The sequence below is a fragment of the Gadus morhua genome, chromosome 7 (genome assembly GCF_902167405.1).
Source record: "Gadus morhua chromosome 7, gadMor3.0, whole genome shotgun sequence".
In the NCBI taxonomy this organism is placed as follows: Eukaryota; Metazoa; Chordata; class Actinopteri; order Gadiformes; family Gadidae; genus Gadus; species Gadus morhua.
The window spans coordinates 11,703,424-11,726,754 of NC_044054.1; the positions used below are offsets into that span (position 1 = coordinate 11,703,424).

A 23,331-nucleotide genomic window follows, 5' to 3' on the forward strand; every position below is an offset into this window, starting at 1 on the left:
GGCGCTGAGTGGGAGCTGTAGGACTAACGCAAAGGAACCGGGCTCGGGGCAGAACAGTTTCCCAGATGTGGTGGAGCTAAACGTGGGGGGGCAGGTGTACTACACCCGTCACTCCACCCTGGTCAGCAACCCCACCTCTCTGCTGGGTAGGATCTTCTCCTCCAAGAAGGACGCAGCCCACGACCTGGCCCGGGACCCCAAGGGCCGCTACTTCATCGACAGGGACGGATTCCTGTTCCGCTATGTGCTGGACTACCTCCGGGACAGACAGGTGGTCCTCCCCGACCACTTCCCCGAAAAGGGACGGCTGAGGAAGGAGGCCGAGTACTTTCTGCTGCCCGATCTGGTCAAAATCTTGACCCCAGAGGATCTCAAGCCCTGCAGCCCGGATGATTACTTCCACAGTGATAATGAGGACGGATCCCAGGGCAGCGACCAGCGTGTATGTCCCCCTTCCTCCCTGGTGCCCGCGGACAGGAAGAGCGGGTTCATCACGGTGGGGTACCGGGGATCTTGCACAAGGGGCCGCGAGAACCAGACCGACGCTCGGTTCAGGCGTGTGCCCCGGATTATGATCTGCGGCAGGGTGGCCCTCGCTAAGGAAGTGTTTGGGGAGACGCTGAACGAGAGCCGGGACCCCGATAGAACCCCTGACCGGTACACCTCCAGGTTTTACCTCAAGTTTAAACACCTGGAGCGGTCTTTTGACATGCTGTCGGAGTGTGGGTTCCAGATGGTGGCCTGTAACTCATCAGTCACCGCTTCTTATGTCAGTCAGCATACAGAAGACAAGCTTTGGGCCAGTTACACAGAATACGTCTTTTACCGTAAGTAGCTTTGATCATGTCAAGTGCACATACACGCCCACAGGCGCACACTTGCACGTACACACGCGCACGCGCACGTACATGCGCACACACGCACACACACATACACACACACACACACACACACACACACACACACACACACACACACACACACACACACATTTATACAACAAACACATGCACACACACATTCACACACACACACACACACACACGCACGCACACACACACACACACACACACACACACACACACACACACACACACACACACACACACACACACACACACAAACACACACACACACACACACACACACACACACACACACACACACACACACACATACACACACACACACACACACACACACACACACACACACACACACACATAAGCACACTCCCACCCCCACACACGCCTACACATCCTCGCCCGAGTAGAGAGAGATGATGTTGGTGATCTTTCATATGAGTGTACCAATGCTAACCGGTTTGATTATGGCAATTGGCAACCATTGCTTAGAGTTTTTTTCAAAATCAGTTCTTATGGGGGATTTGAACAACTACCAACAATGATTTGGATAGAGTGACTGATTGGCTGAGGACAAGAGATATGAGAGACTGCCAACTTGTGAGAAGCACAGACGGAGCCCATGAACAGAGTTTTGAGCCTTCTGGCTAATACACACAAGCTAATAATATATAAACCATTGGTGTACGTCATACATTTCTATTGTGTCAACCAAACTGCAAAAGGGGTGAATTAACTTGAATGACTGTGACCCATTACTAATTTATTTGATTCCAGAATGTGTCAAAATGAATGGTTTCAACAAGGTCACAATGCAGCCAGCTGGGATTCTGCTTTTTCCAGATGTTTTTAATGGATTTTCAATCATTTATTTTAATGGTTGGTTTCAATAATGTGAATCAATCCAACTCATGAATGAATGTGACTGATTGTTCCATTAGTTGTCATTTGTGGACAAACTGAGGTATTGTTCAATTCCTAAAAGCCTTGTGTTGCCCCGAATGAAGTATAATGCGATAGTCTGATAGACAGCGATAGTCTGATAGATAGACTTTAGTCTGAAGTTAAAGTGAAAATGAACTTGTCCTATTAAATTTTAGTTGGAAATAATACTCTTCTATGTGGCCCTTTGCATGAAGCATCTCTAACATCCATATTGCAATCAGTCAAATAGTATGACTTTGCATTTATGACCATGAGATGGAAGATCCCTTTCTCAACGACTTGTTCTGCACCACTAAACAGACACACACACACACACCCACACACACACACACACACACACACACACACACACACACACACACACACACACACACACACACACACACACACACACACACACACAAACACACATACACACACACACACACACACACACACACGCACACACACAGCAGTAGCAGCGGCAGCAGCATAAGTTATCTCGGTCCTGTGGAACAAAGCCAATTAGTCATGACTCCTGGGTATTTGGTGAGAAAGTCAAGCCTCTGTAATCTTTCCCAACGAGCAAAGCAACTTTAGCCTCCAACAAAAAAGCCAACCAACCGCCGCCCCGATTATCGCTCACTTTGTCGGACAAATCTTACCGTCCATTGCAACATGCCCCCCCGTATTAAGTATGATTTCATTAGTATTTTACATCCCTTCAGCTTTTCTTTTTTCTTAATCAGCAAAAACGTGCGGCCCATCTGGTCTTTTTTTTAATAGTCAGTAAATATGTAGTCGCCTCTGGTTATCTGTGAAACGCTGCCAGCAGCGTGAGGAGAAGGAGAAGGAGGATGATGAGGCTCGATCTTAATGGGTACAAAATGTTTTGATAAAACATCAGCTTCCTCCCGCCAGCTCCTCTCTCACTCCTATGCCCGGCCGTCAAAGCAGAGGAGCATTTGTTCAAAACGATCACTGACACCACGGCTGGTGCACTACTCTACCCTCCCACCTCATCCTGACCGCTAAACCATACTCTCTACTCCCCATGCTGAAAGAACCCTCTTTCTAACACACATACACCCTTCCTCACCTCGCTCGCTGAAGCAACCTGACAGACCAAGAACCAGAATACATTTTCTAATGGCTCTCATCATATTTCCCTGTGCAACAAACCACCCCATAATGCCAAATAGTTCCTAGTATAATATTCTATTGCTGGGCGATACCTGCTGCAATGGGCATGGCCAAGTGACATTGTAAAAGCATCACAGCACCATAGCTCCTGGCTGCAGCTTAGCTGTAGCATAACGTCTTGTCTAAAAGCCTTGTCTTTGATTGGATGGCTGCCAGCCACTGATTAGCTAACCCCGCCCCATACGAGCTTGAGTGGGCTGAGGTGGAAGAAGAGTCAACTCTACACTGAAAGATACATGAACTGGGCTGCTGCTGCTCAATATTCATGACGTTCCAGTTTGAGCCCCACAAACCTCAGAAAAATAACATCCACTGGCGGATAATTGTCCTCATTGTTAAAGCATCGCAGATGTAAACAGGGACATGCTTTCTTTGAAGTGAATGGAAAGAGGAACAATCTGCTCTGTTGCTCTTCATTATTTATTCGGGAAGCATAATTTATTGACAGTTTTACCTGTCGAAAGATGATTGACCATTGTCATGCAAATATATTGTCTTGATGATATATCTCACATCATTAGAATAGCAATATAGCCACTGCCAACACTGATATGCTCCTAGTCACTGTGTGTGTGTGTGTGTGTGTGTGTGTGTGTGTGTGTGTGTGTGTGTGTGTGTGTGTGTGTGTGTGTGTGTGTGTGTGTGTGTGTGTGTGTGTGTGACATTGTAAAAGCATCACAGCACCATAGCTCCTGGCTGCAGCTTAGCTGTAGCATAACGTCTTGTCTAAAAGCCTTGTCTTTGATTGGATGGCTGCCAGCCACTGATTAGCTAACCCCGCCCCATACGAGCTTGAGTGGGCTGAGGTGGAAGAAGAGTCAACTCTACACTGAAAGATACATGAACTGGGCTGCTGCTGCTCAATATTCATGACGTTCCAGTTTGAGCCCCACAAACCTCAGAAAAATAACATCCACTGGCGGATAATTGTCCTCATTGTTAAAGCATCGCAGATGTAAACAGGGACATGCTTTCTTTGAAGTGAATGGAAAGAGGAACAATCTGCTCTGTTGCTCTTCATTATTTATTCGGGAAGCATAATTTATTGACAGTTTTACCTGTCGAAAGATGATTGACCATTGTCATGCAAATATATTGTCTTGATGATATATCTCACATCATTAGAATAGCAATATAGCCACTGCCAACACTGATATGCTCCTAGTCACTGTGTGTGTGTGTGTGTGTGTGTGTGTGTGTGTGTGTGTGTGTGTGTGTGTGTGTGTGTGTGTGTGTGTGTGTGTGTGTGTGTGTGTGTGTGTGACATTGTAAAAGCATCACAGCACCATAGCTCCTGGCTGCAGCTTAGCTGTAGCATAACGTCTTGTCATAAAAGCCTTGTCTTTGATTGGATGGCTGCCAGCCACTGATTAGCTAACCCCGCCCCATACGAGCTTGAGTGGGCTGAGGTGGAAGAAGAGTCAACTCTACACTGAAAGATACATGAACTGGGCTGCTGCTGCTCAATATTCATGACGTTCCAGTTTGAGCCCCACAAACCTCAGAAAAATAACATCCACTGGCGGATAATTGTCCTCATTGTTAAAGCATCGCAGATGTAAACAGGGCATGCTTTCTTTGAGGTGAATGGAAAGAGGAACAATCTGCTCTGTTGCTCTTCATTATTTATTCGGGAAGCATAATTTATTGACAGTTTTACCTGTCGAAAGATGATTGACCATTGTCATGCAAATATATTGTCTTGATGATATATCTCACATCATTAGAATAGCAATATAGCCACTGCCAACACTGATATGCTCCTAGTCACTGTGTGTGTGTGTGTGTGTGTGTGTGTGTGTGTGTGTGTGTGTGTGTGTGTGTGTGTGTGTGTGTGTGTGTGTGTGTGTGTGTGTGTGTGTGTGTGTGTGTGTGTGTGTGTGTGTGTGTGTGTGTGTAGGTGTGTGTGTGTGTGTGTGTGTGTGTGTGTGTGTGTGTGTGTGTGTGTGTGTGTGTGTGTGTGTGTGTGTGTTTGTGTGTGTGTGTTAAGAGCAAGAGCTCACTTCACAGGAAAAATATTTACTCCTCAAATAACCAGTCCAGCCTTGTTTATTCCCTTATCTCTATTTCCACTATGCATTGTATTGTTTTAGATTAAATTATGAGAAAGTAAGTCATATATGCAGTACATACATATTCCTTATACATGCAGGGTAGTGAATGTGAGATGAAGGACAGTGAGTTTAATTAAGCAAGTGAGGGTATTAAAATATAGTGCCAATACCTTCAAAGCTGTGTTTCTTTGGACACATTCACGCTGAAGGACTCAGACTCCATAAAGGCTTTCGACGTTATCCAAGGCAGCTGATTAATCCACCGCCCTCACACAATCATACGGACGTTCTGTCACAGTCAATGAGATACTTTGTCCTGAGTTCGTCTGTGATGATTCAAGGGTGTGAGACAAGGGCAGCTGATGAAAAGCGCTGATTTCTGCATTTGCCCGTGCATCCTACGAAGCATCTACAAGCAGCCTACAGAGATGAACTTCAAAAGACCCAGAACTTAAGCACTTCCAACACACATGCACACACCAATACACACCGAAACACACACTGACACACACTGACACACATTTGCACACCAATACACACAGAAACACACTGACAAACACGCACACACATTGACACGCATGCACACACCAATTCACACACACTGACACACATGCACACACCAAAACACAGAAACACAGAAACACAAACACACACACCAATACACACAGAAACACACACACACACACACACACACACACACACACACACACACACACACACACACACACACACACACACACACACACACACACACACACACACATACACACACACACACGCACATACATAGGACTTTAAGGTTGCGGTGACATCTGCACGATAGACATACATGTATGCATGGATGCATGCATGAAGCCAGAGAGAAGACTTGTTAAAGGTCGCCCCATGGAATCCACGTAGTGTCCCTAGTTTTTCTCCCTGTCATCTCCTTGTCCCCAAGATTTATCCCACTCATGTCTGGCCCCTCCCCCAGAGCCCCCTGGTCCTTCTCCACCCCGTACTCCTTCTTAGCCATCCAATTTCTCTGTCCATTAGCTTTCCCCTCACACGCAAATGTACAGAGACACACACAGATAAATACATGCACACATGCACGCACACGCATGAATGCACACGTGCACACACACAGACACACAGACACCCAGACACAAACACACACACACACACACACACACACACACACACACACACACACACACACACACACACACACACACACACACACACACACACACACACACACACACACATACAAACAGGCCCACACATCATTTGACTCTTTCGCTCCATGCCTTGAGGGCCAGGGAGCAGAGCAGTGGTACCAGTTGTGACTTTAAATGGCTCACTGGGCCCCACCTCTCCCTTTCTCCCGTCTCTCCCTGTCACCTCCTACCCCATCATTTCTCACTTCATTTCTCTCTCTCTCTCTCTCTCTCTCTCTCTCTCTCTCTCTCTCTCTCTCTCTCTCTCTCTCTCTCTCTCTCTCTCTCCCCCTCTTTCTGTCTCTGTCTCCCTCATTTGCCTGCTTGTATTGTTTGCTTGGCACCTTTTGTTCCCTGCCTCATGTTGTAGATTTTGCCAATTGATTATTCTGAAGCTCTCTGTTTTGGCTCCGTCTCTCTTTGTGTCTGTCTTTTCTCTCTGTCTGTCTCTGAATCTCTCGTTCTCTCTGTCTGTCTCTGAATCTCTCGGTCTCAGGTTAATACCACGGTGGCTGAAATCACCTACCTTTGTGTTGAATGCCTAGCAGTACGATGATGGGCAGAGGAGCCTTTAGGCCTGCCCCTTTGCTTTCCTGTTGCCTCTCATTCTACAGCCACACCCCTCATGTCTCAAGGCTTCCCTCTCCCCTGTCCCTGATCTGGTGTCTTGGTGTCTGCAGTGACTGTTAATGAATCACCGTCTGGTGACAGGTGGCTTTACCGTAGACGATGCAACGTCTACAGATGCAATCAGTCATGTCGATGACACACACATTTGGGCATCATTGTAAAATATGGTTGCAAAAATAAGGCAAAAGTTGATCTTGCAGTCTTGTACTGTTGTGTTGACATGTGCCTCAACAAAGTGTCTGGCATTTCAAAACCCCCTTGAAGATGACCTTTGCTGTGGGAGTGTGCGTGTCTGTGATATGGTTGGCAGTTAGCTGGTCACACAGTTGAGCAACTCCTTTTACCATAAATATGAACTGGCAGGTGAGTGTGTGTTGTGTGTGTGTGTTTATGTATGTGTGTGTGTGTGTGTGTGTGTGTGTGCGTGCGTGCGTGCGTGCGTGCGTGCGTGCGTGCGTGCGTGCCTGCGTGCGTGCGTGTGTGTGTTTGGTTGTGTGTGAGTGCGTGAGGGGGAGTGTGCATCAATTTATCTGTAAGCATGTTTGAATAGAGATGAATCGACGACCCGTTGTACATTTTCATCACAAGGCATTTAACCTAGCTGGTTAACACCAGGACAAAATCATTCATCGTCAACTCAATTCACATTCAGGGCACCCAGCCAACCTCTACCCATCTACAATGTGTAACGTTCTGCGTTAATGGGCTTCCCCTACTCCTCCCCCAAGACACACCACCGCCATCACCACGACGACTGCTCCCTATCCCCAGCTTCTGCTGGTGACTACATTACTGAGACTGCGGCCCGGGGACTCAAGTGATTAGCTCTGAAGGAGACAAGAATTGACAGCTCAGAGCAGGGGCTTGATAAATGCAGCTGCTACTTGAGGGCCTGTGACCGCACACATACACAAACACACACATACACACCCAAACACATACACATGGACACTACTATACACATGCACATATACGCACGCACATATACACACGCTCACACACACACACACACACACACACACACACACACACACACACACACACACACATACAAACACACACATATGGACGCGACTATACACATGCACACACACACACACACACACACACACACACACACACACATGCACACATACACGGACACTCACAGAGTCACCTCCGCCACTCACCGCAGGTTTATAGCAGTCGCCTTCTCTCTGGTTGTGAATGTTACGTATTTTAAGAATCTAAGCTACCCACACATAGACCCAATGAAGCAGGACCAAACATATAAGCCGTAAATACTATACATAGCCACAAGGGGAGCAAGACCTTATTGGAGGCTGCTCCAGCCACAGATAGCAGCACCTTTAGATATATGAAGAAGCCGAAGCCACCACGCCCACTAGGCCACGCCCACTTGACGGTCTCTACCTGTGGACTAGAGGTAGAGAGCGTCAGAGATTTTCAGCGACACCCGCGAAAATCGAGTCACGGGCCTCTGCCCGTGACCCGAAGTAGCTAGAGTTATTATCTCTCACACGTGTTCAACACGTCTCCTCTCCGTTTGTTCCATAGTCATAGTTACCATACCGAAAATACTTTATACTAAATAAAGTCTCTTAAAAGCTATCCCGGATTTGAACCCTTTCCTTGAAGAACTAACTCAGCATGAACAGCGACAGAGAGGAACAGAGGCAGGGTGTTGCAAAACATTGTGGTATGAACCTAACGCGAGGGCCATGATGATTACGTCATTTTTGGATCATGCCGGCTCACGCAGTTCACACACTGCGACTGTAAATGAGGCTGAACTGCTCTTTACTGAGCAAGCTTTCGCCCTGTTGACACCACCGACAGTGCGTGAATGGTGAATGTGAGGTAATTGTACGATTGCAAAATGCTTTCAAGTGGCTACAAAGGCTGGAACAAATCTAAATTCAGTCTCTGCAGTCGTTAAATAAGGGATGCATATCATTTGATAGAGTCAGTCAGGTGTTTTCTTTTGGTGCGATCACTTTTTGTGCTATTTCATTCAGCCATAGGGGATCTCACTGTGAAAGAGAGAAACAGACATATGATGAAACTTGAGGTGGGAAAGGTAGAAGGAGACTGGGGAATGAGCACAGAAAGAGAGGGAGACATGAGAGCGGGAGAGAGAGAGAGAGAGAGAGAGAGAGAGAGAGAGAGAGAGAGAGAGAGAGAGAGAGAGAGAGAGAGATAAAGATCTCATTTAGGTTGAATCCTCATTAAGGTCACCGCTTCCTGTGGTGTGACATCACATCTCAGATTTCTACCCAATATCAGATTCGAGAAAATAGTATGAGTTTTTGTTGAGAAGACAAACTGTCGCAAATGGCCGTCGCTTGGTGGCCACACACAGGCCAGAGAAACAGCACACAGGAAACCCACCTGATCACAGCGAACACAAAGATGTGAGATCAGAGCGAGTGATACAGTGACAAAGGCCAGGAAGACCTTTAGCCTGAGAGTAAAGCTACAAGTACAATAACAGGAATGAGAAGGGTGGATGCACGAAGAGAGAAAGAGTGAGATATAGAACGGGAGAGGAAGAGAGAGGGCGAAGTGTACAGATAGATGGGGGATGTTAGGATGGAAATGAGAGACAGAGAGGTGTACAGATGGAAAGAGAGAGGGAGAGACTATCAGAGAGACAAAGGATCCAGCGAGGGATAGACAGAGAACGCCCCAGAGACATGAAGAGTGAGCAAGGTGTAGAAAGGCAAAGAGGGTCAGAGAGATGAAGGAGATGGAGCCATTGAAAAGGACACAGAGACAAAGAGAGGGAGCCCAATGGAGAGGGGCAGAACTAGACAGCAGAGAGTCAAGGAAACCCGGTTATGAAAAGCGCAGATGAAGTAAAGAGATTACGTGAAAGACACAAAAGAGGAGGAGCAGGAGAACAACAGCAGCGATCCAGAGGGTCTCCTACGCAGGCCTACAGGCCATCAACAATTTATGTCAATATTCATGCACACAGGTACAAGCCATACCTGTAATATAACCCATTTAATTGCATCAGAACAATGTACCCCTCTCAGGCTGCAGCCACGGTCTCTCTATACGGGCCCTTAACTCCTGCCGTCCATTAGAGAGCCAGCCGCCCTCTCCGTCCATCAATCTGTTTCCTCTTGGAGAGCGCGCTCCGCGGTGGGGCAGGTTGATGTATAAGCCGATGCCTTTCCCCCGTTGTGATGGAATAAGTGCTTGGCGGTGCAGCGAGGTGTGGAGCGCTACGTCATAATAATAACAACGCACACCCACACACACACGCACGTATACACACCCACATGCACAGATACACACAAACGCACACACACACACACACACACATACACGTCCACACAGGCACACTCGAACACGCACACACTGGCACACACACATTTCCACACCATTACTCGAAATTCAGGCTACTGCAATGCATCAAAAGCCCTCATATTACCGCCGCTGGCATGTGGTGCAGCTCCGTTGGAGTCCAGGATGCTGTGAAGTAGCATGGCGGCAGTAAATAGCATCGCCGATGGGTGACTGATAGTCAAGGTTCACATTACAGGTCGTCCAGGTCTTATGTTAGTGTTGCTCAATCATGCCCTGATACGTGCTATTGTTAGACGAGCCCGGGTACAATAGTAGGTGTATTACGCAAAAATACATATGGGGGCAATCAGGGGGTCAGGCAAAGAGGAATTTAGCGTCACCATTAGCTTCCTTTTTAGCCCAATATCTCTTGCCAATGGCAGAGAATCTTAAAAAAGGTTCTACATTCTAGAAAACCCAGATGACTCTTGTATAAAAGCCAATCCATTACTATGATTATTGAATGTTTGCATTGTCTAGAAGGGCTAAACCACGTTGTCATGGTCATGCAGTCATAAACATTGGACAAGGCCATGGTCATATGGGTGCTTTTACAAGGCAAGGTCTCCCATCCCTAATGCCTTGAATATAACTCATGGATCAAACACAGATCCATGTATCATCAATTATAATCGAAAATATTTGAACAGATATCAAACTTTACTGATGTAACTTTAGTGTCCCTATAAGACTATGTTTTTTTCAGTAAAAGTCTGTCTTGACCTCTCAAATTTAATCAGATGACGAAATGTTCACGCAGTGGATTGAATCCTCAGTATTAAACACTAGTTTGTTGATAAATGTTGGAGGTTTTATGACCTCTTTAAAAAATAATTTCATCATAATTTCAATCGGGAGAGAGTAGTACCTAAAATTAACCACAACATTTAACGACACATTTCTGATTATACACCATCAAATTATTCTCCATGGGGTCGAATGATCCATGAAAGGATGGAAGTGCACTGGGATATGATTATCCCCTGATGCTGTCTGGACCCTGGTGGGGTGACTGTGGATATGATCCCCCTGATGTGTCTGGACCTGGTGGGTGGGGTGACTGTGGCGGGAGGTACTGGAGGACTGCATCTCATAACCTCACAATGAGTGAGGTTCTGATTGGAAGAGCGATGAGGGGAGTGGCCTGCAATGACTGTCGACTGCGTTATTGAACTTTTGCTATAGCTACATAACTACTTTCAACATGCTGCATTGTAATGACCACACACAAATATGTAAACAAAATGCATATAGGTGAACAGGGGCGATCCAGGTATCATCTTGAAACACTTGAGTTGTGGATAGGATGTGGAAGTGGTTTGCATACGAAGCCTCTTTTTTTGTGTCTGGCAGAAATGGAGGCAGCTCGCTCACGCGTCTGTTTGGTTGTCTGTCCATCAAGACGCTACAGCAGGGCTGAGAGGGGGTGGGCGGTGGAGGGGAGGCAAGCTGTCAGCAGGGTTTCACGTTTATGGCACAGTCGCTTTGGTACATTTCTCAGATCACAATTGAAATTCTCAAAACTACTTGTCCAATCCTCACGTCATTGTGTCACTTGTGCACATCAAAAAAAGCGGTTTCTCATTTCTTGTTTTGCTATTTGTACAAACTGTTTTGAGAAATGCACTTAGGCCTACTGGGTGGCAAATGTTGAGGATGATTCGAGAAATGAACCAAAGCGGCATAGAAAAACGGTAAAACAATCAGGACCACGCGCAGCACAGCTCATTCTGGCTCTGCCGTGCTTCAGTGCAGATCAGAGGGCCAGCGGAGCGTGCTAAGCGTCGTGAGCTCCTGGTCGTCCACCTGTCCTGCGTCGCGTGGCCGTCAGCGCCACGTCAACCCGCTGCTCTATAATGTTGTACACTCTCCCCGGGGCCCCGCTTCACAAACCATTAGTTTGTACCTTGGAAAACGATCAATGTACAAAGAATGCGGTCGTCATTTATGATCATTAGTGGCACCGCTGAGGAGTTCTGCGCGGTCACAACAGAAGATGAATCTGTGGCTGTCGGCGCTCTGGCCGCCCACTGGCTCATTCAGGCAGCGCTGAAGACGTCTGCTTGGGCCCAATACCAAGTGCGTTGCGTAGCTCTCGGCCACCCGGTGAATTTTCCATAATTACCCTGTTGAATATTAAGTAAGCAAATAATAAGCTACATTAAATGTACGCTAGCTGCCCCTATATGTAAGAGTGATGGGAAAGCTTGGAAAACCTGATGTGTGTTATTTAACACGGTGAAATAGTAGGTTAGTTGTGGTGTTCATCAATAATGAGGAGAAGTCCCACCTCCAACACAGCCGCTGAAGGGCCGAATCAGTTAGAATACAATCAGTTCGGGCTCTAGGTAATCAATCCTAATTAACGTCATCTATAAGCCAAGGGTCCTCAAATTGCTCAAAGTGTAAATTATCTCGAACTGCATTTAAATATGCCGTTATTATGTAAAAAAAAACCTATAGTTGTTCTTTAATAGCGTAATCATATAGCATCAATTCGTCTTTCTAGGTTTTCACTTCACAATGTCACAAATGAACCAACACTGCGAAATACAGCGTGTTGCCAACCAGCGATTGAGGGGTTACTGTTCGGATGTGTGCATGTTCGCTACCTGCGGGGAGACCTATTTAGTCATTGTCAAACTTATGTTTGTGTTGGATGGGAAAATACAATTTGCTCCTTGGGGAACCTGTGTTAGCTCTGCTGAAGTAAGGGGGTGTATTTGGATGTAGGCCTATATATTTATTTAGCCCACACGATTTAACATGCAGGACAACATTCCTCATTCCATTATCAATCCCTTCTTATTCTTTTTCTCGAGGCGCGGGTTTGTCAGAACAGAGTGGGCGGTGCCCGGTGTCTCAACATGTCTTACTGACCGCATCTTCACCGTGTATGACTATGTTTATCTGTGTGTGTGTGTGTGTGTGTGTGTGTGTGTGTGTGTGTGTGTGTGTGTGTGTGTGTGTGTGTGTGTGTGTGTGTGTGTGTGTGTGTGTGTGTGTGTGTGTGTGTGTGTGTGCGTGCGTGCGTGCGTGCGTGCGTGCGTGCGTGCGTGCGTGCGTGCGTGCGTCTGTGTGTGTGTGTGTGTGTGTGTGTGTGTGTGTGTGTGTGTGTGTGTGTGTGCGTGTGTGTGCAGAAATGAGGAGAAGGCAAATAGAGCAGGACAATTATCAGCATCCATCACCTCAGAGTCTCAGTTTAGCCAATTAAAGCAATCATGGTCTGGCATTTGGGTGTGACGCCTCCTTTTAATCATTATGTCATCCTTTGCCCCCCCCCCATACACGCACACACACACACACACACACACACACACACACACACACACACACACACACACACACACACACACACACACACACACACACACACACACACACACACACACACACAAACACACATACACACATTAAATAAGCTTAGACAGAGCGGCACTGACTTTTTACCAGCTAAACAGCTAAATGTAAGCAGGAGTCACCGTCTTATTACACGATGTCTGCATCAATGGGCCAATCCCATTCATTCCCATTAGGGGCTTTTGTATGTGTCTATGTGCGTCTGTATCATAGACATAAAAACATATGGACGTAGCGCCCGTGACGTCACCTCATTCCATAGCAAAGCTGTATTGAGGGTGTAGCTTTGCCTTCTGTGTAGCGTCTGCATCGTCTGATATTTTCGCCACCAGCAGCAGAATCTATTCATATTTGTCACATTGAGGGCGGGCTCAACTTCATCAACTTTTGAACAAAATAGGATTGTTAACCAAGACCATAGAATATATAATGTGAAGATGAACTGGCAAGTGAGATCCTGAACAAAGAAAAAAAGGTTGGCTTTGTATGACAAAAATGAAATCGCTCTTTCTTCACGTTCATTTGTGCTTCAACCTACTGTGAACGACCTAGAGGCTGTTAGAGGAACTACGATATGGTCTCTAGTGAACCACCCTGCTAGAGGCTGTTAGAGGAACTACATTCTAGTCTCTAGTAAACCATCTAGACTAGAGGCTGTTAGAGGAACTACATTCTAGTCTCTAGTGAACCATCTAGACTAGAGGCTGTTAGAGGAACTACATTCTAGTCTCTAGTGAACGACCTAGACTAGAGGCTGTTAGAGGAACTACATTCTAGTCTCTAGTGAACCACCTAGACTAGAGGCTGTTAGAGGAACTACTTTCTCGACACTAGTGTACCCCCTAAAGGCTGTTAGAGGAACTACTTCCTACAGTCTTTCCTGAGCCCAACAGCAGACGTCATGGCTGCTTCTCAGTCTATGTTTGTATGGAACCATACTCCAATGCTATCCTTACCGCCTATAGTTGAACTGACCACCATCACATACAGACAGCTGGCCCTGGAACAATGTCTAGAATACACGCCACTGTGTTTCATTATATGTACAATTGTTCTTATTGTCAAACAAACACACGGTTTGCAAGGGAATACAAATTAAGTTGATTCAATTATTATTTTCTGTGTGTGGGTTTCTATAGCTCCTGATTTGAGTGTGTAAATGGACTCTAGTAGCGCAGATGGCGTGTTTATTCCATTCTCCCCAAAGGATCCTTCAGAGCATCACATTCTGTTGCTATGCACTGAGGCTGTTGTCTTTGGAAAAAAACTCCCTGGTTCATTTCAAACATCTTACCTGGAGCCTACACAGCAGTATGGCTGCCACTGCCAGGGATGGTTGAAGCAAGCACATCATTTATATTTTCTTTGTTTGCCAATATTGTTTTTATTTTATTTTGTTATTCACGCTTCTGTCTCAGAGAGTTTTTTTTCGCATGTTTCTCACCAAACCTCTTTTCTCAAATTGTGCTTTTATCTCTCCCTCGTCTCTCCCCCCCCATCCATTGTTCTCGAACGTACCACACTATCAGAAGTAAACCCAACAAAGATTTCTTGCCATATTTACATTTTCATGCAAAATATCATGTTGTCATGAACACAATAGATAGACAGTATTGCAAAGTATGTTAAGCATGGATGGTATTAAGGCAGCAGAGAAACTGACATAGTTTAAAGACAGACCTCATGCAAACTTAAGACGAGGCCTGAAAGGAGCAATATGGAGTCTTCGTCCATGGTGAGCGCTGCTGCCATTAACACTACTTGCCCGGGGCTCAACCCGGCATGTAAACCAAGCGATCCAAAAGCCAGTAAATAACCTCAGACGAAAGGTCAGCGGGAGACTGATGAGTGAGCACTCGCTGGAGCCATTCGTAAAGTGAGACATGGCTGGCTCCTTCGCTGGATGATCTTCTCCAATCCATAAGGAGCCACAACATGCCAAGTGTGTGGCTACAGGGTGAATCGTGTGCCTAGAAATAAAATGAAAAAATTGTGAGTAAATACAAACAACACATTTTTGTATTTGCAGCATTTGCTGCTGCTGCTGCTGCTGCAGGCACTTGCTTCCATTTATGGTAACGGCTAAATAATAGAAACAAGTATACGGTGACATGGTATACTTGGTATACTAGTATAATCACTTCACAGCCTTTACAACCATTTTCAGCTACCGGGCTATACACACAGTAGCCCTTTCTACTGATTTACAAACACTTCCGATGCCATCAGTTTTGCGATTTGATAAGAGAGAGAGAGAGAGAGAGAGAGAGAGAGAGAGAGAGAGAGAGAGAGAGAGAGAGAGAGAGAGAGAGAGAGAGAGAGAGAGAGAGAGAGAGAGAGAGAGAGAGAGGTAGAGGGAGAGAGAGAGGTAGAGAGATGGAGAGGGAGAGAGAGGGAGAGAGAGGGAGAGAGAGAGAGAGAGAGAGAGAGAGAGAGAGAGAGAGAGAGAGAGAGAGAGAGAAAGAGTGAGAGAGAGAGAAAGAGAGAAAGGTAGAGGGTAATATGGAATGAGTGTTATCTCACACACTATGGTGTCACCACTGCCCTCCTATATACACCCTGGTCTCATGCACTGCTTCTTGGCTCATCCACACATCCAACCCCAGGATAGCCCCATATCCCTGTCCCCGGGCAATTCCCTGCCTCTGTAGCATATAAAATGAAGCACAAAAGCGCTCACGTGAAGCCCGTCGTTATAAAGGTGAACCAATCAGCTCACACCTCAGTGACCCTTCGAGTGCTCCGTACAAATGTTGGCGCCGGTGTACTTGAGCCACGCGCGTCTTTCTGTCTCTATGTCAATCGGACAAAAATTCGGATGAAATATTACTCATTTGAATACAACAATCAATCTCCAATGGATCCTTGATGGTATTCCTTCCCTGCTCTATATGCAAATAGCCACATGCACCAATGTTGCCTTAGTGCCTTCCCAGAACCACTGTGCCGGCGTCCCTTCCAGCGTCACACCAGATGTGCTTGAGATGAAGGACAGTGATGCACACAAATGGATTTCTTGAGAAATGGCAAAAGAGGCCGGCTTACGCAATGTGCAAGTAATGCAAGCGATGCCCGTGTTTTTTTGGAGGAATTGGCCGTTTCCATGACAACACTGGCATGCAAAGGAGCAGTTACAGAGATCCAAATAGCTTTCTGGTGTGAGGTCAGATATGCAAGTGTTCACATTGCAGTAGCAGTTGGGATCGGATCTTTCACACATCGGTCATTATTTCATGTGACGGTAATTTGTCTTAGATGAACACATACTTATGCAGTTGTCTGTGTGGCTAGTTGTGATTGGATTGCCTCAAGAAGCAATTAGGCGGTGTGTCCAAAACAAGGTCACGGTCTGTCCCCCCTAACTCTCCCCTCGGGCCACTCACAGTAGTGTTGACCTGTTCATCACCTCCCACAAACATGTTGAAAAGGACCGCTCATTGTCACTTTCAATCACACCATTAAGCTGGCTAGCATATGTGTGTGTGTGTGGTTGAATATGTGAGCGTTTTTTGTGTGCACTGTGTATCTCTCACACACACAAACTCAAATACACAATTGCACACACACACACACACACACACACACACACACACATACACAGACACTCACACACACACACACACACACACACACACACACACACATACACAGACACTCACACACACACACACACACACACACACACACACACACACACACACACACACACACACACACACACACACACACACACACACACACACACACAAGTAGTACAAAAAAAATACACTGAGACATCACTCATAGTGCACACCCACACATCCTAATGCATAACCATGGCATAGGACTCCATTATATGAACAGGGTGGTAGAGAAAATAAAGAGTGAGAGAGGCCAAGAGAGAGGCCAAGAGAGAGAGGCCAAGAGAGAGGGAGAAAGAGAGAGAGAGAGAGAGAGAGAGAGAGAGAGAGAGAGAGAGAGAGAGAGAGAGAGAGAGAGAGAGAGAGAGAGAGAGAGAGAGAGAGAGAGAGAGAGAGAGGTAGGTAGAGGGAGAGAGAGAAATGGATCTTGTTTCGGGCTGACTGAAGTGATGGGTTTTCGTACTCATGCTGAGCTGCGGACCATCAGGCAATATGCATCTTGATCCAAGCTCTTGTTTGATCTGAGGTCTGAAGCCCAGTATTAAAATGCTGGACCAAGATGACTTTGTTGAAAACAATGTCCTATATACACATCAACATTGACATCCATCAATCTCATAGAAGTTTATTGAATGTCTTAATCAAAAGCTATTTAAGGTAATCTATTTTATGCATACATAATTGATCATCATTCATTTAATGCATGCGGTGGGTAAAACAGGAACATACAGGGGTTGAACTGGCTCAGGGATGCTTAGGGATAAAGAGTTGGAAAGTCGATTCCATCAATTCCCTTACATGGCATCGGAGCGGGAATGAACTTCAAAACATCTGGGGCACACATCGGTGAATCCAAAATATTATACAGAGCGGTATTTGTGAGGGGGTTAAGAGCTAGGCTTCAACCGTGTTATTCGACTCCCTGAGTAGTCCCGTGTGGACTGTCCTTATCCAGTCTGCTGTTTTAATTATTTCTTCCCTGCTAGGTGTATCAGATAAAAACCTCAGCATTTCTTTCGGAGTCTTTGTGATTAATTTCAAAACAGAAACCTGGCATCATGAGTATTCTCACTGCACACACGGAGCAACTGTTTTGTTGCCAGGTTCTTTCTTTGTTAATTATAGAACAAGAGAGTCTTATTTAAAGAATAATCAACCCATGTCTGCTCTCCATGTCCCTCTCTCCCCTATCCTGAGAGCGCACACACACACACACACACACACACACACACACACACATACACACACACACACACACACACACACACACACACACACACACACACACACACACACACACACACACACACACACACACACACACACACACACACACACACACACACACACACACACACAGTCACAAACACAGAACAAATACAGATGGCATTTAACGTGAATCAATTTATTTTGAAAGGAATGAAAACAGAATGTATGAAATAAAACAGCTCACCGATATCAACAACATTTTTCTGTAGAGTAAGAGTGAGAATCCGAAACACATTGGCCATCTGGAGCGCAGAGACAAATCTTAGATGCTCAAATCGATGTGCCAGCAGCTGAAAACAAGCATACAGAAAAACTTTACTTGCACTACGCTGGCCACTGTTTCAAATGGAGTGAGTGGGTTAGAGGGACACGCCATTATCATGATGCATGTTTCACTTGTTCTGGGATAGCAACTCGACTATTTTTTACTTACAATTGTATTTTACTGATGACAATTGTCTGCAGTAAAAAGCTTGAGCAAAGAATATACACCGGGTGATACGTCAAAATTGAATCATTGAAATGTTACTAATCATTTTCAGACATAAAATCAGTCATTCATTTACCAGTGTCTAATTAGACGAATGGCTCTAAAACAGCTTGTCTGAATCTTAAAGGGAATGAAGCCTTGGAAATAAATACACTGAGCATTTCGGACTTGTTTAATTAGACATTCAACTGATGACAACTGAAAAGACCGGGGAAAATGCTGAAAAAATAAGAGACTAAAACTGTTAATTTGGTTTTGCCCTTTGATGCTGTAATTATGATAAAGTGTGATGTGATAAATAAGCTTAATAGAAAAAAAGTGCAGAAAGCCTGCTTACTCGATAGTAGAGGTAATGCTGCGATGCTGCCTTGCATGCTAATGCTGTATCATATTGTGGAGATCTGCTGATTAGAAGCCCTCTCCCCCTCCACTGGAGAGGTCAACGTGTTGGCATAGAGCTAGCTTCACCTTGGCTCTGTCAACTGCCAGGATGCTTCCTATAACCTTGATACCTCAATATCTAGGAGGCTGCCTTGTTCGGTGCCGACTTTGTGAAAGTGGTTCACAAAGTAAGCTGGCATAACCATGCAGCCTCACGTGACAACGCAAAAAAGGTTAAGTTCTATTTACAATAGGGAGCAAGCTGATTTGAACCATTGATGCTTCCATGAAATTTAGCCAAATCAAAGGTACCGAGTTAGGAAGTTTCCTATGCCTCCTGCTGGTTTGGGACAGTCCTAAACTACCATACTACCTATATTTTCCACCTATAGGAATTATCCTGACAAGTTAGAGACAGCCCTTTATGAAAATGTTCAGTGTTGCGGCTGAATGGAGGAAATAGACTGTGGTCTGTAGGAACACAATTCCCTTAGTGACCATACATTAGCATCCCATGAAAAAGGATTTTGATGAAGAAGCTATTCTCTATATACCAGCTTTAAAGTGCCTGTGAATATCATCGTTTTTTTTTTTATGTTAGAAAGTACTCTACGATCTAATACATAGTGATCCATGCTATATTGTCACCGTTGCCAAAATTATAGCCTAATACAAAGAAACTGGTGTACAATCCTTATGTTTTTGCAAACCTCGGTTTGTGAAGCTTCTAGCTGCTCTGATCTCAGGAACTTTTTAAAAAAACGTTTTTAAAATATCGTAGTGTGCATATGCTTTGCCAAATGCGTCTGGCCCACTCCGGTTCTGACAGGTTTTCAGCAGACCTGGCAAGTGTCGGGCCAATCCCAACTGCCTGTCTGATATGGGGCGGGATTGACACTATGAGTGACAGAGGAGCGCCCTATGGGAGTGCAGTTGAAGCATTTTCCCAAGGCAACAACCAAGATGGCTGACACTGATATGTCCCGTGTTCCGTTGCTCTGATTGGTTGTAGGTGCAGAGGCTCAATGAACTGAGAGTTTCCAGACTAATGGGCCTTTGGAAATTGGTCTGGGATACGTAAGGCTATTACAGAAATACTATTCTATAACATTTTTGTTTGTCAGAAGAACACCAGCTGTGCTCGTGCCTACTTGAAATGTGTAGAGATTTATTTGAAGCACACCATAAACGAGGACACTGAATAACCCTCTTTGCGGGGTGCCCTATATGCCCCATCAAACACAGAGAGTGTGCATGTTATAAAAGAAGAAAAATATCTGACCTGAAACCAGTTCATGTGCCTGATCTCCACAAGCTAGCTGCTCTCCTCTGAGGCACACGAGATGAGACTGCTTTGGAAATTGTGTGGGGAAAGAGAAAGAGTTTGGATAGTCTCTGGGGTCTTGGTTCCACTCGGAGGCGAGCATATGGTAGAGGAAATAAAATACACGCACACACATTGCACAGTTTTTTTGTTGCAGTAGATTTAGATGTTACAAACTCAAGATGAGTAAGATGAGTTTTTGTAACCTATAATCCAGATGTAGTGCAAGTTGGTAATTACTTCTGGAACTATATGTCTGTTGTTAATTCTCAATCCTTGTTTTTTCTATTATTACTCATTGTATTGTAGTGTTTGGTTTTCGTATATCTTGTTTCTGAATAACCACCTTTCTCTGTGTTTCTCTGTGTTTCTCTGGTATATCTCTCTCTTCCTCTTCTTTCTCATCTTCTTCACCACAGAACAATTCATCAAGTTATTTCCATGGCTTCCTCCCATGGCTAGGAAGATAAATTGCTTCATTGATTTGCTGTGCTGAGGGTAATCCTGACATAACCCCTCCAGCCAAATTCAGGAAGTTTCTGTAAGCTTCCCTCTATACAACCCACCTATTCACCTCACGTCTCTGCTCGTCAACTTTTATTTAAAGAGGATAGAAACAAACTAGCTATCACCAAATGTGACAACCTTATTATAACTTGCATAGAGATACTACATAAAAAAACCCTAATTACTTCCAGATTGACGTCAAAAACTTGCTTCACTCCACCCTCTGTGAAAGAGACAGGGAGAGAAAATACAGAGATGTATTTGTTTATCTCTATCCGTGGTGTGCTGGTATAGCGTTTGTAGCTCCACCACTCACTCACACCACCAGGGAATCAGAGTCATCATTGTCATTGTTCAGTTTGTTCTGAACAGGCAGGAGAAGTTGTGATCTCAAGAGGACTGACCTCATGTTTCAACACTTATTCAGTCTTAACTCCTCTTTACTTCTCAGCACTCCCTCTCTCCTTTCTCGCTCTCTGTCTGTCTCTCCGGAGTGAGCGTATTGCATGATGCATTGGTTAGGGTTGCACTTATGAAGAGTATACACTCCCAGGATGATTCATGATAGTTGTTTTTTTGTGTTTTCCTCTGAAGGTTAGCGCCAGGGACGGCTTCAGAGACAGGAAGCACAGCAGCAGGAGTAGTGCTAACCCTGTAAATAGCACACACACGCACACAGCTGGGTCTTCTTTTTGTTACTGCTTTTCCAAAAATAAGTTATTTACCAACTGCTAACATTACAAAGATCCATGATGTCTCACAGTGGAGGTTGACGTGATCTTGTCTCTCTCTCTCTCTCTCTCTCTCTCTCTCTCTCTCTCTCTCTCTCTCTCTCTCTCTCTCTCTCTCTCTCTCCCTCTCTCTCTCTCTCTCTCTCTCTCTCTCTCCTCTCTCTCTCTCTCTCTCTCTCTCTCTCTCTCTCTCTCTCTCTCTCTCTCCTCATCTCTGGAGGAGGGTGCCTTTGAAGTGTTGATTGTTCTGTTAGAAACCAACCGGCTGTCTCTCTTACTTTGATTCTTACATTCTGGCAGCAATCATGGTGATGGCTGAAGGGGAATGGTCTGATGTTGAACAAAGTTTTCAATTCAATTTCATGTCGCTGTGAAAGACCTCTCTGGATACAAGAGGGACTTTGCAGTGTACAGGTGAAATATATCAAAGCCTGTTTAGATGACTTGTTTTCATAGGAAGCACCAGACCTATCCTTCACTTAACTATCTGACATCAAGGACTTGGATAAGCTAAGGGCTATGACATGCTATGCTATGTTATGCATAGCATTCTTGCCATGCCATGAAATGCAATGCCTCTCGTGGCATAACATTTTTATACACATTGCAAAAGGTATTCTGCAATGACAAAATGATGATTGTTTTTTCAGCTTTAAGGATTTGACAGTTTGAACAAACCTCTGCTGGGCTGGAATACTGGGCCATGACCAAAGCTCTGTCTCTCCACATATTAGGAGCTGTCACTCAACTTAATATTCCCATCTTGGAGCAAGCCACAACTGATCTCAGAGATATGGAGCGAGCCATTTCACGCACCATCGACAAAGACAGATATGCTTCTTAAAAGAGATGGATAGATAGATTGATAGAGAGAGAGAAAGAGCATTTTTTTTATATATCGTCGATCGCATATTTATGTGGCATCTTGTGCTGCATGTATCTGAATAATTATCATTTATAATCTATCTTTATACTTGTCCGACTGCTTACTTGATTGGACAGCATTATCATAGAGCAAGATATGATATAGAAAGAGAGAGAGAGAGAGAGAGAGAGAGAGAGAGAGAGAGAGAGAGAGAGAGAGAGAGAGAGAGAGAGAGAGAGAGATGCTACTTTAAGTAGAGGAAAGAGGGGTAGAACAAGAGAGAAAGAGGAGGTGGGGGTGATAGCGAGAGGGCGGGCCCTCTTACATCAGTAAATAACGATAGACCATTATTCTTCTCATAATCATCTTGTGCATTCATCCATTCCCAGAGAATTAATCTTCATTTGAGCAAGGCTGGTGTTTGCCAGACAGTGTAGTAGTTATTACATGCTTAATTCTTACTCAAGCCTCTTACATAAGCCTCTTCTATTTATTGGAAGTGTGTGTGTGTGTGTGTGTGTGGGTGGGTGTGTGTGTGTGTGTGTGTGTGT

At 45.0% G+C, this 23,331-nt stretch overlaps 1 protein-coding gene across 1 annotated transcript in view; it reads left to right on the forward strand.

Moving 5' to 3' along the window:
* kctd16b (potassium channel tetramerization domain containing 16b) overlaps positions 1 to 23,331 on the forward strand; it is a 64,164-nt gene that overhangs the window by 890 nt on the left and 39,943 nt on the right. Inside the window, exon 1 of the mRNA XM_030362553.1 lies at positions 1 to 827. This exon is cut by the window's left edge and continues 890 nt beyond it. Within this exon, the coding sequence (XP_030218413.1) occupies positions 1 to 827 (827 nt within the window). The remainder of the gene's footprint in view (positions 828 to 23,331) is intronic.